Here is a 15856-nt window from a genome sequence, read left to right on the forward strand (position 1 = left end):
TCGCCCCGGCTTAGCACGGGTGTACATGTATTATATATATATAAACCTTCCTCTTGAATCACTCTATCTATTAAAAAAACCGCTTCAAAATCCGTTGCGTAGTTTTAAAGATTTAAGCATACATAGGGACAGACAGCGACAGCGACTTTGTTTTATACTATGTAATGATGATAGTGCTCGTTCAAGTGTCACAATTGCTTGCGTAAACGTATCTCGAGCTACGGATCTTACCCACTTTGAATGTCTCAAGGAAATTTCAAGGAAATAGATTGCTGTCGATAGCGTAGATTTTTGAGAACACGCAACTGACAAGTGTGGTTTTCCTCTTTATTAATAACTAGCTGTTCCCGCGACTTCGTCCGCGTGAATTTAACTTTATTTTCCTAAAATAAAAGTAGCCTAAGTTACTCCTTGTTACATGAGCTACCAGCCAAAAAAAGTCCCGTCAAAATCGGTCCAGCCATTTCAGAGATTAGCCGGAACAAACAAACCGACAGACAGACAGACAAAAATTGTGAAAAATATTATTTTGGTGTATGTAACGTATTTATATACATATGCATGTAGTAAAAAAAATGTTATTTTAATATTACGAACAGACACTGCAGTTTTATTTATATGTATAGACTATCTGACCCCGCAAAAGTTGTTTTGCCATATAAATTAAAGTAGTTATTTAAAAATAGGGGTTGGTGATAGAAGGGTGTTAAATATCCTACGATTTATATATCTATACATCTATACATATAAATAAAATTGGAGTGTCTGTTTGTAATATTGAAATAACCGTTTTTTACTACACGCATATGAATATATGTATGATACATACACCAAAATACTTTTTTTACCATTTTTGTTTGTCGGTCAGTTTTATCCGGCTAATCTCTGAAATGGCTGGACCGATTTTGACGGGACTTTTAGCAGGTAGCTGATGTAATAAGAAGTAACTTAGGCCACATTTATTTTAGAAAAATAAAGTTAAATTCCACGCAGACGAAGTCGCGGGTACAGCTAGTATATACATGTATGCTTATGCATCAAAATAACATTTAGGCTATGAATTTCACGCAAGTGAAATCGCGGGTAAAGCTAGTAATGAATAAAAAGGGACATACCGATATAATAAAAATTAAGTACGAAGCTGTATTACAAAGTCACTGTTTATGGAATCGTAAAATTGAAACGTGCAATAAAACAGTCCCTAGCGAGCTTTGTATTTGAAGGTCACCCATCAGCTCATATTGTTGAACGTCAAAACGAATAGTATACAGCAAAAATAAAGTTTACACTAGCATTCCGCCTCGGCTTCACACGGGCTCAGTATTCGAGGTTCTTCGTTCTTAAAACTAATCCTGAATAATGTTTAGATATATATATTATAGAAATATATATGTTCAAAATCTACCCTGTATCATCGTAAGCACAGATTATTATATTAAAGTCCGTTAGTTTGTGTTCCCGCGTCTTTCCTTCCCCTCCCTTAACTAGTACTGAACCGACTGTACGGCGGCCATGACGCGCGCGCGCATTGTGTTGTGAATTAAAATAAATTAGAACTGTGTTAAACCTACTGTGAAACTGGAAAGCTAGCGAAGATACCTTCGAGACCCTGAAGCCCAAGAAATCCGCAGAACCATACAGGTACGTGACAGATATAGTAAATTCCCTAACATTTTGGTAGCAGAGAGTAGTTTCCCAAACAATATATATATTTAGGTTTGTTATTGTCAATTATTATGTTTACTTTGTTACTTGTAGTTTAAAACTTAACTTAATATAGATAGATAGAGTTGTATATTTCTTTCAGAATAACATACATTTTGACTTAACACATAGTGCTGACTGTGTCATTTATTTCATCACTTAGAGACAATAGCTTTCTCCACTGCTCCTGAGTTAAACTAATGCCCTTCTTCCCTGGTAATAATTCACCATTCTTCTCATAGAATTCACGTACATCAATGTAAACTTTGCCTTTAAATTCTCTGACTTTCACCAACTTCTTCCCTTGTAAAACCCAAGTTGGCTCTTTGTCATCTGTTCTTGAACTTGTTTTGGCTTTTTTCTCTGGTGGAGGATTTCTATCAACAGGTCCATCGTCGCTGTCGCTGCTAGAACTCATTTCCTTCTTCTTATTTTTTGGCATTGTTTAGTTTTTACTGGACCGTAATCCTAAGCACAAAAATAAAGAAGGGTGGATATTTTAAATGTTAAAGTGAAATAGGTATGATAATTATGTAGAACAAAAGTGGTAGTACTATTGAAACTGCATTTACTTTTTATACAATCTAATAAGAAATGGACGTTTAGGCAAAATATAAAGACAATACTGCTAATGCTATTGTCGTCGTCGATCTCACATTGTATTTTACTGATGAAGGCTGTAACAGAATAGCAGAGAGGGTGGACTCACTGCCCTCACTGAGTTATAGACCGTTTTGTCTCATTCATTACTTTTAAATTATATTATTGTATGGGCAACAGTTGTATTGTGTGGAAAGTTTTTGACTGAGACAAATAAAAATTATTATTATTATTATTCTTTTTTCCCTTTTTTTTCTCTTCTTTTATCGATTTAAAAGAAGGTAATACTCACCTACACGGGCCTTGGCCAAGTGTGGGAGAGGTTGTGCTGGGTGAAGATATTGTTGAGGAGGATAAGAATTTTCAACTCACCTACACGGGCCTTAGCCAAGTAAAGATATTGTTGAGGAGGATATGAATTTTGTTATGCGACGTATTTAATATTTCTTTCTGTAGGAGATATGTTTTGGATGGATGAATGTTTAATGTTTGCAGACTATTTTGAAGTGTTTTGGGTATAATACCGGTAGAGGAAAGTACAAGTATTATTATCTAAAGTGAAATCAAATGATGTAAAGGACAGTTTTGTTCAAAATTAAATACTCATAATAAATTACGTGGAGAGAAGATGGGAGTCGTGTCGTATCAAGAATTAAAGAGCATAATGGAAGATCGCGGAAAGTGGCAAGAGCTCCACCGACAAGAGCGTAGCTCTTAAATTATGAATGAATGAATGAATAAGTAACGTAATTATTGGGATAAGAATTAATATCATGTTTATAAAAACACTTTCGAAAATAATGCATTTTTAGAAGAAATTTGATTACCATAAACGGTTATAGTGAGTTAACCTTAAAACCTAGGCCTATGCACAACAAAAATCCATGTTTTAGTATACAGTTCTTGCTCGTTCTTCTTGTGATGAGACTGCTTTCCGAATGAGCGGTAGATTGGAAAAAATGTGATGACTATTCAAAAGTTTATTTGAATAAATGATTTTCTATTCTGTTCTATTCTAAAGTGCCTCCGAATATCTTTCCTAACATTACATTCGTCAGTATATTTAATGTTTTACCACGAATAAAGCATGTTGATCTTGATGATAAAAACTTTACATTGTTCTTAGAACATCTCAAGTCCTCTAAGCAACTAATGGGATTTCGCACCTTGAATCATTTTTTTCCTTAATCGATAACTCTAAGGTGACCAAGTATAGTCATTTACTGAGTTTTGTACTTGTAGCACGGTTGAGTTATCCTCATCACTGTAGCATTATATATGATGTGATATGTCGCTACATAATATATTATTTATTGTAGTATGTAGGTAGTGAGTATACAAGTGAAATAATTGTACTATTTATTGTACATTATTAAGTTTATTGGTAGTGTACTACATGGCTTAATAATAACGCGTCCAGTCGACGCGGAGTCGGGACGTAGACTGATTTTCCACTTAACTTAAATCTATGTTAGTGGAGACGTAAACTAATGGAAGGGTCTCAAGTGTTGACAGAAATATTACAAGTGTAGACACATACTCCTTTTTCGCAAACTCTCTTTTTACTATTTTCAAATCCTGTACTCATTTGTATTTATGAAAAATTTTTGTAGATTATTATATTTTAATTTTATTAATTAAATATTTAAAATTATGTTGTCAGTGATTTAAATTTCACGTGCGCATATTGCTTGCCGTTTCAGGTACTAATGCTGCTGTTGAAAGAGTATTTTCACTAGGGAATGATTATTTGAGCAGTCTGTAAAAACATTATCTGCCGTCTTAACAATCAAATTTAATATGCAAAATTAAAGTTGTTCGGATATGGCCACATTATTAGACGAACATCCGCATTTAACAAAAAAAACACTCCGAAGTAACATTTGTTTTTAAAAGAAAAGAAAGATTTTATCTTTTTTTGTTTTTTCTTCTTTTCTTACCTTTGAAATACTCTTTTTAAACAAAAAATAGTTGGTCACCTTAATAATACAATGACATGAGGACGACACTGGTCTGCGCGGGCGCATGCATAGTCGCAAAATCGCGGGCGTGCAGCGCGCACGCGTGCTCACTGCGTGCTCGATCGTTTGCACATATTACAGCCGTATTTTTTGTAATATATTATTAAAAAAATACATTACATACAAGCTTACCCGCGCAACTTCGTCTTACTTGACATTTACCATTATATTTCGCCCAATTTACATATATTCTGATGTATAAGTCATATTACTGTAAAGTTTCTTCAAAATTCAGTTTTTACATCAAGAGTTACATCCATCCATACTCAGAAACTTTCACGTTAATAATATTAATCACATAAAACGTATAGAAAACGTTTCAGTATTAATTGATATAAGTGAATGATAGTGTTTAATTTAATTGCACGAATAAATTCTTTCAACAAATTAGTTTTGATTCGTAACGCAACAAAGTTATAATGTTATTACTTAATTATGTGCAATTAAAGATGTGTAGTTAGAATATTAATTAAGTGTTAATTTAACTGTGAACTTGATAGTTAAATTGTGCAATGGGCAGGTTAAAACGATGGCGAGATTATGGTAAGTACATACAATTTTGAAAGTAAATTATATTGAAACAAAACAAAATGTTTATGCATATAGGTAGGGTTGCCATCTCTAAAATATAGAAAATGTCCAAGACGCATGATACCCCGGAGTTTAGAGTTCAGAACCCATGTACATTAAAGTCATGTGTGTATTCAAACAATTATTTTTATAGAGTTTACACAATTCATTGTCCTTCGTCGTGTTCGAGTTAGGCAAAGTTTGCTTAGGTTCGATTTGCCTAATTGGGCGTGATTTATTACGAAATAAAACTATTTTATTCTAGTAAGTTTTAAAAAGTATTTCAATAAATATATCTATAGAAGTCCATTTGTTAACATGTCGGAAGGTTTTTTAAACGTAATCAGTGTAATAAAAAGCGTTAGAAATGTCATGTCAATGTCATCATCTTTTTATTTTTGGACCTTAAAATTAAATATAGCAATTTTTTATCATAATTTTAAATATACCTAACAAAACTGAATCTTATTACAGTTTGTTACAAATTGTTTTAATATTCAGATCGATTCTTTTTATTCTTAAAATTTTTAATATATTTAATATTAAACCTAAAAAAAATTACATACCCCGGACGCTCCCCGGATGCCCTCAAAACGGATGGCAATCCTACATGTAGGTCTATTACAGATGATGACCTCGGTGGTCTAGTGGTTTAGCACACCACTTTACTTCCGATAGTCGCGAATTCGATTCCTCGCACGGTGTAAACATTTGTATTCATGAGTATGATTATTTGTATCGATCTGGATGTTCTTTATGTATATTATTGTTCTTTATGTACTTACAAAAAATAATATATCTAAGTATTTATATCAGTTGTTTAGTAGCCATAACACAAGCTCATCTTACCGCATTGACAAATAGATCATAGATCAGCCATATCTATGTATTTTTTTTTTTTATTTTTACGTTACGGAATATATTTTTTCTGTGAGTCAATAAAAAGTTTCATCAATAATTTGTTCTTATAACAAAATACTAATAGTATAATTGTTACATAGTATAAAACAAAGTCGCTGTCGCTGTCTGTCCGTCCCTATGTATGCTTAAATCTTTAAAATTACGCAACGGATTTTGAAGCGGTTTTTTTAATAGATATAATGATTTTAGAGGAAGGTTTATATATATAATAATACATGTACACCCGGCCGAAGCCGGGGCTAGTAATAATAATAAAGCCCTCTATTCTGAAATTTACAATTATTTTATAAATAATTATAAATTTCAGAATTGTAAATTGTAAATTTCAGAATAAAGCTTAAATCATACAATTTTACAATTGATCTATAATTTCAGTGTAACAAAAGGCCATAGGATACTTCCAGCGACTTCCATTGGTTTATATCATGCGCCACTCATCACAAACTTTTCTCCATTTTGTCCCACAGTTGACTTCAACTCATCATCCCATTTCTTTAACTGCCTCACTCTTTCTGTTTCGTTCTTTACGATCTATTATTCTTCTTCTCCATTTTGCCCTTGTGTCACGCATTATCTGACCAGCCAATGGCCAATTCTGCTGGTTATTTTTGACAGTATATTAATTAATTTTGTAAAATATTAATAAGAATCTTACTGATATTATAAACGCGAAAGTTTTGTGAGTACGGATGGATGGATGGGTGTTTGTTACTCTTTCACGCAAAAACTATAGAACGGATATTAATGAAAATTATTATAAGAAAAATTACATATGAAAACAACCAAACAAAAGAAATAAACAAATCGATATAAAAAAATATGATATTATATACGTTATTTACCATAAAATTATTCGTGTCAAAAGCCAATTATATAATAGTAAATTACTAACAGATACTTTATTATTGTAGATCATATTCATAAAAAAAAATGTTTTATTTTTTTTATTGCTTATAATTTACGCATAACGCCCGCCATTTATGCATAAAATTAATCAGTTGAACGTATAAATAAGTTTAAAACCATGAAATCAATGACAGGATGTGAGTAAGCAATAAACAACCTACGTGTAGTGGTAATTAGATAACAATTAAAGCAACAACGTATACTCTAACAACGCTACATCAAGCAAATTAAAGACAAAATTGGAGTCGTGTTGTATTTTAAGAATGAAGATCATATCCTAAGGACGGTGTTACATATGAATGTGGATGGTTATAAGGGTAGAGGAAGACCGAAAACGAGATGGATGGACTGTGAGAAAGATATGGTGAGAAAGGGAGTAAATAACGAGATGACTGCGAACAGGGATGAATGGAAGAGAAAAACATATTACGCCGATCACAAATAAATGGGATAGGGAAGAAGCAGATGATGGGGTCGTGTTGTATTTTAAAGAGTAATGAGATCTTCCATTACTCTTTAAAAGTGTAGTGTAGTTTAGTAGTGTCGTGGAAAGTGGCTAGAGCTCCAAACGACAAGAGAGCGGCTCTTAAATTATGAATAGCTGCGCAACTTCGTCTGCAATATGTATCATTATATTACTCCCAATTTGCATAATATCCTTTTAAAGCGTAGCCTATATGTTATTTTGATGTATAAGTAATGTGACCAGACGTCCCGTAATGAACGGGACAGTCCCTTTTTATAATTACGAGTCCCGGTGTCCCCGAAACGGACTCTGGAACGCAAAATTGTCCCGTTTTCGGTAACGGTGCGAAATTTTGGGTAGACGAGCCGGTTGTTAGTTGTTGGTAGTTAAGGTGAGTATAAAAAAAAAATGTGCCAAGAGTGTCATTCTTACTTAAATACTTCTTAAAAAGTCAAATTTGTTCCTCCGATACCAAAACATTTTATTTTTATCAGATAAATATAAACTATCTATGAATAAACAAAATGTTTAATTATATTTATCGGATATATTTCTTAATTGATAACTTTTTTTGAATAGATAATTTAAATAAAGAGTTTTTTTCATTGGCTGTCTGTTAATTGTGTCCCGTTTTGAGTCGAAGAATAAATGGTCACATTATGTATAAGCTATATTCCTGTGCAGCCTCATCAAAATCCATTGAGTAATTTTGCGTGAAAGAGTAACAAACATCCATCCATACTCACAAACTTTCGTGTTTATAATATTAATAAGATAATGCGGTGATGCAATGTATGTATACCTGTTACATAAGACTGTATGAAGGTTCTAGTTTGATTCCAAGCGGTGACCTTCATGAGAAGCAAACCGAGACAACCACTTACATTTGACTGCCTATCTAATGTACTACATGACTAACATACTTATATTAAAAACCCAACTATATTTAGTAGTCAAAGATTATAAAAACTATTACAGTAGACTTTAAAAATTCGTCTGCTGTAAGCTAAGGAAACTTGAGAAAAAATATCTCCCCAAGAGAATGGGAGAATAATAAAATTTATGAAACAATTTATTACATTTATTTATTAATTGTGTAAATTTATACAACAATATAATTTATTAATTATATTTGTAAATATTGATGAAACTATTAGCTTAAATAAGACTGTAATGAAGGTTCTAGTTTGGTATAAAATTAACCGAGACTACCACTTACATTTGACTGCCTATCTAATGTAATACATGACTAACTAACATATTTATATTAAAAAACTCAACTATATTTAGTAATCAAAGATTATGAAACTATTAAAGTAGACTTCAAAAATTCGTCTGCTAAAGAAACTTGGGAAAAACTATCTCACTAAATATTGCAATAATTAAGTTTATTGTGAAAATTATGAAACAATTAAATTTATCTATAAAATTTATGAAATGAAATGAAATAGTTAAATTTATTAATTGCATATAAATTTATGAAACAATTAAATTTATTTATATTGTGAAATTTTATTATACAATTAAGTTTTCATAGAATATGAAACAATTAGCTTACATAAGCTTAGATAATTATGGTTCTAGTTTGGTATAAAGCAGAACCGAGACTACCACTTACATTTGACTGCCTATGTAATGTACTTCATGACAAATATTAAAAAACCCAACTATATTTAGTACTTCAAGATTATAAAAACCATTGAAGCAAACTTTGTATACATTCGCCTGCTATATGTAGGCTATAGAAACTAGGGGAAAAAATGTCTCCCTAAATTCGTTTGCTAGAGCCCTTAGCTAATTCGTCTGCTAGGGGCTAAAGAAACTTGGAATAATGTCTCCCCAAATGGGGCAATAATGAATTTTGTGAAAATTTATGACTCAATTAACATTTATATATTAATTTTGTAAATTTATGAAACAATTAAATTTATTAATTGTATTTATTATATTTGTGAAAAATTATGAAATCTTTAAACTTATTTATATTATGAAAATGTTATAATTAATCTTTCAAAGAATATGAAACCATTAGCTTACATAAGAGTGTAATGAAGGTTCTAGTTTGGTACAAAGCAGAACCGCGACTACCACTTTTGACTATACATTTAACTGCGTATCTAGTGTACTGTATGTATGTACATGAGTAATATATTTATATTAAAAAACCCAACCACCGTTTGTACGCACAGATTATAAAGCCATTAAAATAGACTACGTAAACATTCTACTGCTATATTTAGGCTAAAGAAACTTGGGAAGAATATCTTACTCAATGTCGCAATAATTAATTTTGTGAAAGTTTATTTTAAAAATTATGAAACAATTAAATTTATCTATAAATTTTGTGAAAAATTATTATTAATAATAATAATAATCTCATGACATTCACACAGCGCCATCTAGACCCAAGTTAAGCTAGCTAAAGCTTGTGTTATGAGTACTAGATAACTGATACAAATACATAGATATATTTTTTCGTAAATATATACATATTATACGTAGAAAACACCCGATACAAACAATCATACTCATCAAGTGTTTTGTACCGTCCGAGGAATCGAATCCACGACCATCAGAAGTAAGACGGTGTACTAAACCGCTAGACCACCGAGGCCGTCATTGTATTATTAACTAATTTATTAATTACGAGGTGGGTCACCTTTATCACTTAGGGGTTTACAAATTAGACAATAGCCTATTCTCAGACTTCCCGAGTATAGATATTTTCATCGAAATACTTCAAGAAACTTCTTGGTATTGCATTGTGGAGGATAGGCGAATATTATTACAAAAAATTTGACGTTCATAAGCGGCTAAAATGTCGTACATGAATATTATTTTTGACTAGCTGACACCCCGAACTCCGTTTCGCCACAAAATTAAATACGTCAAAGATTTTGAAGTTTAGTTACGCAATAAATTTCTGAACGCACCCTGTTTGACAGGTATCAGCCGTTTGTATGGGAAAATCAAATTGTTGTTATTACTATTTTACATGCAATTTCTTCGTATTTTATCAACGTTTAAACCTTGCCTGGACTTCCACGAATAGTTCAAGACTAAAATTAGCCAAATCGTTTCAGCCGTTCTCGAGTTTTAGCGAGACTAACGAACAGCAATTCATTTTTATATATATAGATTTCGTTTGATTTATATATACACATACGAGTGTACATGTATAATACATATAAACCTTCCTCTTGAATCACTCTATCTATTAAAAAAAACTGTTCAAAATCCGTAATTTTAAAGATTTAAGCTTACATAGGGACGGACAGACAGCGACAGCGACTTTATTGTATACTATGTAATAATGATACGCAATTTTTATATATTACAAGCGGACCCTGCAAACGTTGTTTTGACATAAATTGAACTTAGTATTTCGTTATAAAAAAACAGGGGTTGATCATAAAAGGGTGAATTTTGGATGTTATTTTTCAATGATAAATATTTATAAAATAAAAAAAATTAGCAATAATAAATATTTTTATATATTTTTGAATATGCAAAACAGATGTTGGCCGATTCTCAGACCTAGTTAGGTAGCTGATATGCACACACTTTTTTATATATTAGAAGATGATCTAATTGTAATGAATTTACTGTGTGTAATAACAAGTAAACACACAAGGCTCACCACCATTGTTTACAGATAAAATCTATTTACTCATTACAAGTTGTTCATAGTGGGATTTCCGTGGAAACACCAGCCTTTTGTTTAATTTTATTTTATTACGTTGATCCAGAAATATCTGTGTAGTCTTTAGTGACAATAGAAACTGATCTATACATCTATACATATAAATAAAATTGGAGTGTCTGTTTGTAATATTGAAATAACCGTTTTTTACTACATATGAATATAAATACGGTATATACACAATAAGATTATTTTTTAATATTTGTCTGTCTGTCTGTCTGTTTGTTCCGGCTAATCTCTGAAATGCTAATGTAGATGTGACAACAGTTTTTCATCTACCGTCACTAGATTGTTCAACGAAAATTCGCGACACACAGCACTCACGGTATCCGTACACTTATCGACTGTTGATGATATTGAACTTTGTTTGAATTAATGTTAAGTGCAACCGGCTATATTATATATATATTATATATTCGGAATATTGGAATGTCAATAATATATTATTAATATATAATAATGATATATATAATAACTAGCTGTTTCCGCGACTTCGTCCGCGTGGAATTTAACTTCATTTATCTAATTTAAAAGAATTTTTCTAAAATAAAAGTAGCCTAACTTACTCCTTATTTCATCAGCTACCTGCCAAAAAAAGTCCCATCAAAATCAGTCCAGCCATTACAGAGATTAGCCGGAACAAACAGAACGACAGACAGACAGACAAAAATTGTAAAAACTGTTATTTTGGTGTATGTACAGTACAGTGTAAATACGGTATTTATATTCATATGCGTGTAGTAAAAAACGGTTATTTCAATATTCACAGACACTCCAATTTTATTTTTATGTATAAATGTATAGATAATGTTTATAAGTATTTAAACTACTGATTATAATGTAACTAACACTCAACTCAACTTGCTACGCGCTTAAGAACGCGCTGAAATCTAAAGTCGTTACTGAAATTGGCGTGCTAAAACTTAAGAACAAACAGATAAAAATTGTAATTTTTTTTACTTAAATTAATGTTACCTACCACGTGTACAAAGTGACGACGTGGCTTGTTTACGACTTTATTTTAAGTAAGTTTATATTTATGTTGGCAACGCCCACGCGCTCCTGGTGTTTCAAGCGTCCATAGGCTACCATACCATAGGTAACCTTTTACCATAAGATAGGCCTTACGCTAGATTTATACTAGAGCTCTAAAATAAGTATGATTGGTCCTTGCAGACGGTGGGACAACGGTAGGAGAGTGCAGATCGGGAGACTGCAAGAACGGCGGACACTGCGTGAGCGTGGGAGAAGGTGGGGACGCCGCGTGCCGGTGTAGCGGAGCGTGGGGCGGAGCGCGCTGCTCGCACTACGTGGGGCACGACCACGCCTGCCTGCACCTGCGATGCCCGCCGCCCTCGTTCTGCGCGTGGCAGCCCGCTGGTGAGTGCACACTGCTCGCATTACGTGGGGCACGACCCGCCGGTGAGCAGCACGCTGCTCGCACTATGTGTGGCACGACCCGCCGGTGAGTAGCACGCTGCTCGCACTATGTGTGGCACGACCCGCCGGTGAGCAGCACGCTGCTCGCACTATGTGTGGCTCGACCCGCCGGTGAGCAGCACGCTGCTCGCACTATGTGTGGCTCGACCCGCCGGTGAGCAGCACGCTGCTCGCACTATGTGTGGCTCGACCCGCCGGTGAGTAGCACGCTGCTCGCACTATGTGTGGCACGACCCGCCGGTGAGTAGCACGCTGCTCGCACTATGTGTGGCTCGACCCGCCGGTGAGCAGCACGCTGTTCGCACTATATGTGGCACCACACACACTAGTTGTCGCACTTCCATATCCTGAATCTTCACTGGGGTACCCCACTCTTTAAATCGGACCATAGCGTATAGAGCGAGCTTCCTACATACACATCTTATCTCTCAATATTCTTTTGTCTATGCCTAAGAAAAGTATTCATTTTAAGTTTACATATTTCGCAGCGGATCCGTCATCAGCAGGCGTGCCTTACTGCGCGTGCCTGGCGGGCGCGAGCTGCTCCCCGCCTGGTGAGGGGGTGACGGGGGTGGCGGGGGCGGCGGGGGCGGTGGGGGGTGCGGGCGGCGCGTGGGCGGGCGCACTGCTGGCGCTGGCGGCGCTGCTGGCGCTGGTGGCCGCCGCACTCTATATCCTGCACAGGCGGAGACAGTCAGTATATCTTATACTATACGCTTATGTGGTAGGCTGTTGTACTGACTATGTACCTGTTCTGACGCTAAGGAGCAGGACTTTAACGACTACATACGGATCAGGAGGAATCTGCCATAGCCACATCGCGAGTTTCAAGACGTTCGTGGACCGGGTGCCCTCCGACATGCTGCCCACCTTTATGAAGGAGGACTACTGGCCGAAGGGTGTGGTCAATCGGAGCTACCGTAGCAGATTGCCGTCGTCAGTCCCGTGACCAAACAGACAATTTCAATATTTCTATATCTTAGTTTTATAATATTAATTCATATGTAAGTTAGTCTATAAGGTATATATAAAAATTAAAATGCACTAATATAATATTTGGTGTTTGTAGCGGTGCGTTCGTGCACGCACGTCTGGCAGACAACGTGGAAATCAACAACCCGATGTACCTCGCCGGGGAGGACGAGCCCGAACACCGGCAGCCCACCGCGCACACGGTCAGTATCGCACGAAGGAGGCCGGGGGTGTCCGGACCCATTTGAAATTTATAGCCTATATATTATTGTGATATATAAGTTATATTATTGTAAAGTATCACTAAAATCTATTCAGTAGTTTTTGCGTGAAAGAGTAACAAATTCAAATTCAAATTCAAAAATCATTTATTCATGTAGGACATTTTAGCCGCTTATGAACGTCAAATTTTTACATTATAATTTTATTTTTTTTCCCTACCGTCCAGTTCGGTATATAGATCCAATTGAGAAGAACTGGCAAGAAACTCAATTGAATTACTTTTTTTTTTTAAAGCCAGTTTATTTACAATGTATATTTATATAGGTTATAAAAGAACAAACAACCGTCCATCCATCTACACTCACGAACTTCCACGTTTATAATATAAGTAAGTCTCAACAATTCACATTAACACAGTGCCATCTAGTCCCAAATCCTTATAAGATAATTGATCCGGCTCGAAGGACCATAAAGATGTATGAGTCTGCTGTGACAATCTGCTATGATGTAAAAATGATAAGTTTTCCTTGCTATCCAGATTTATTGAGTACACCATGCTTGGTTGTGTAGATTGTAGGGAAAATGGTATGTTTGGACGTTATATGGATGGAGAGCGGTGTAAAATACTGACGGCATGTAATGTGCCAAGAATCGAACCCGCGATCATCGCAAGAAAGGCGGTTCATTTGTCTGGTTTGCAGGTTGACGTGAGAATATAATTGTATCCTAAAGATTACACAGGTATTTTTTTAACTGAAGAAATTATTATATTATCTGCTAATCTTCTTGATTGTTATAGAACGGAGGAAATCACTTCTCAAACCCAGTATACGAGAGCATGTACGTGCCACAACAAATACCCACAGAGGTGAGACTGCCTTATGTAGATTCATAAACGATATACCAATAAAATCCAGAATTATTCTTGTAAAACTGAACCATATTTGTCAAGAAATAAAGCTCAAATCTGAATGTAAACTGTGAATTCTTAAATGATTTTTAGGTAATCGCACTGATAGAATAGAAAATCATTTATTCAAATAAACTTACATTGAAGCACTTCTGAATAGTCATTACATTTTTTTAATCTACAGCTCATTCGGAAAGCTGTCTCATCACAAGAAGAACGAGCAAGAAATTTGCGTGTTGCTCTTTTAAATAATTTTATTATTACTTTACATTTTTAAGTTTAAGTGTGTGAATACAAACCACCAATTGGCACTAATTCAATTAAATACTCAAATAGAAAAAAAAATAGAATATATAACCAACTGGTTAAACAATTAATAAGAGGAAATCAGTCATAGTGATTAGAGCAGACCAGTCCCTACAAGCAGCACCCGTTCACGAGTATGACGGATGAGCCAGCCATCACTGCGCTCGACCATATTTTAGGGAGCCCAATGACCCGGCCCAACACGCCGCCACAAGTCTGGTCATTTTAGTGAGCATGACTGCTCAAAACACTAGAATAGATAGTAAATAGTACGCGGTAATCTTAAATAAAATAGTGATTACAGCCGCCAGTAAAAACATATTACAACATATTAATAGATATACTTTTTTTATATAGGAGCACGCGAACTTACTGGATGCAAGTGTAGCTGAAAGTTCGTCCCCGCCGCCCGAGCGATCCGCACTGCTATGAACGTAAACCGGTCTTCTACCATCAGGATCAGGACCAGATCGCCACCAGGACCGAACTGACAGGACCCCTGGTGACTCATAGTTTTAAGTACTACAGCGCTCGACCATGACCGTCAGTAATGTGCCAATTGTAAGAAAATGTAAAATTGTGCACATTATGTAAACGGGATCAATTGAAATTGATAATATTGTAGTGATAATAAAATCACTCACTTAGTTGTATTTGAGATAATTTATAAATTATGTACATAAATTATATGGTTGGATCCAATGAACATGCCAGCAGTGAGTGAGACGGCAATAATCGTGCGATCCCGCTTGCACCTTGCTTATAAATATATCCCAGGCGCTCGCGTTGCGTTACCCCTCCCATCGGTCCCCCGTCCAATTCAAACGGGGATCGAAGTTACGACGGCCTGAGCCGAGGTTCGAACCCCTAGTGGTGCCCTCAGACTAAAGTCGTATCCGTCAGGCGGGAGTTGGCCTTCAGCCGCTCCATAAGTCCTTCCTTTGGTTTGGAGTGCCATCTGCACTCGCCCCCTATCGCCCGGTGAAGCTGTAAAGGCCAGCTGCGGCCAACAGCATTAGAAAACTCCCAAAAAAAAGCTTCCGAAAAAAAAAAAGCGTTACGCCCCTCATCATTAACTAAACAGAATTCCTATGTATTATTACAATAATAGAATA

At 35.1% G+C, this 15856-nt stretch overlaps 1 protein-coding gene and 1 long non-coding RNA gene across 2 annotated transcripts; one reads left to right on the forward strand and one right to left on the reverse strand.

The window, feature by feature from the left end:
• Positions 1-1801: 1801 nt before the first annotated feature.
• Positions 1802-2317, reverse strand: LOC131849892 (RNA polymerase II transcriptional coactivator-like). The gene has a single exon (XM_059200032.1). It carries the CDS (start codon positions 2144-2146, stop codon positions 1826-1828), a length of 321 nt encoding a protein of 106 aa, XP_059056015.1. The 5' UTR covers positions 2147-2317; the 3' UTR covers positions 1802-1825.
• A 10618-nt stretch (positions 2318-12935) lies between these two features.
• On the forward strand, positions 12936-15367 carry LOC131849893 (uncharacterized). The gene is made up of 4 exons (XR_009357807.1): positions 12936-13024; positions 13401-13506; positions 14325-14393; positions 15099-15367. It is a non-coding gene; the product is annotated as an uncharacterized LOC131849893 (long non-coding RNA).
• The last annotated feature ends 489 nt before the right edge of the window (positions 15368-15856 follow it).

The sequence above is a fragment of the Achroia grisella genome, unplaced genomic scaffold (assembly GCF_030625045.1).
Source record: "Achroia grisella isolate CSIRO2021 unplaced genomic scaffold, CSIRO_AGI_Agris_v1 utg660, whole genome shotgun sequence".
NCBI lineage: Eukaryota > Metazoa > Arthropoda > Insecta > Lepidoptera > Pyralidae > Achroia > Achroia grisella.

What these genes read in the sequence shown, in the direction of transcription:
- LOC131849892 (XM_059200032.1), bottom strand. Translation starts at nt 2,146, where the DNA reads ATGCCAAAAAATAAGAAGAAGGAAATGAGTTCTAGCAGCGACAGCGAC.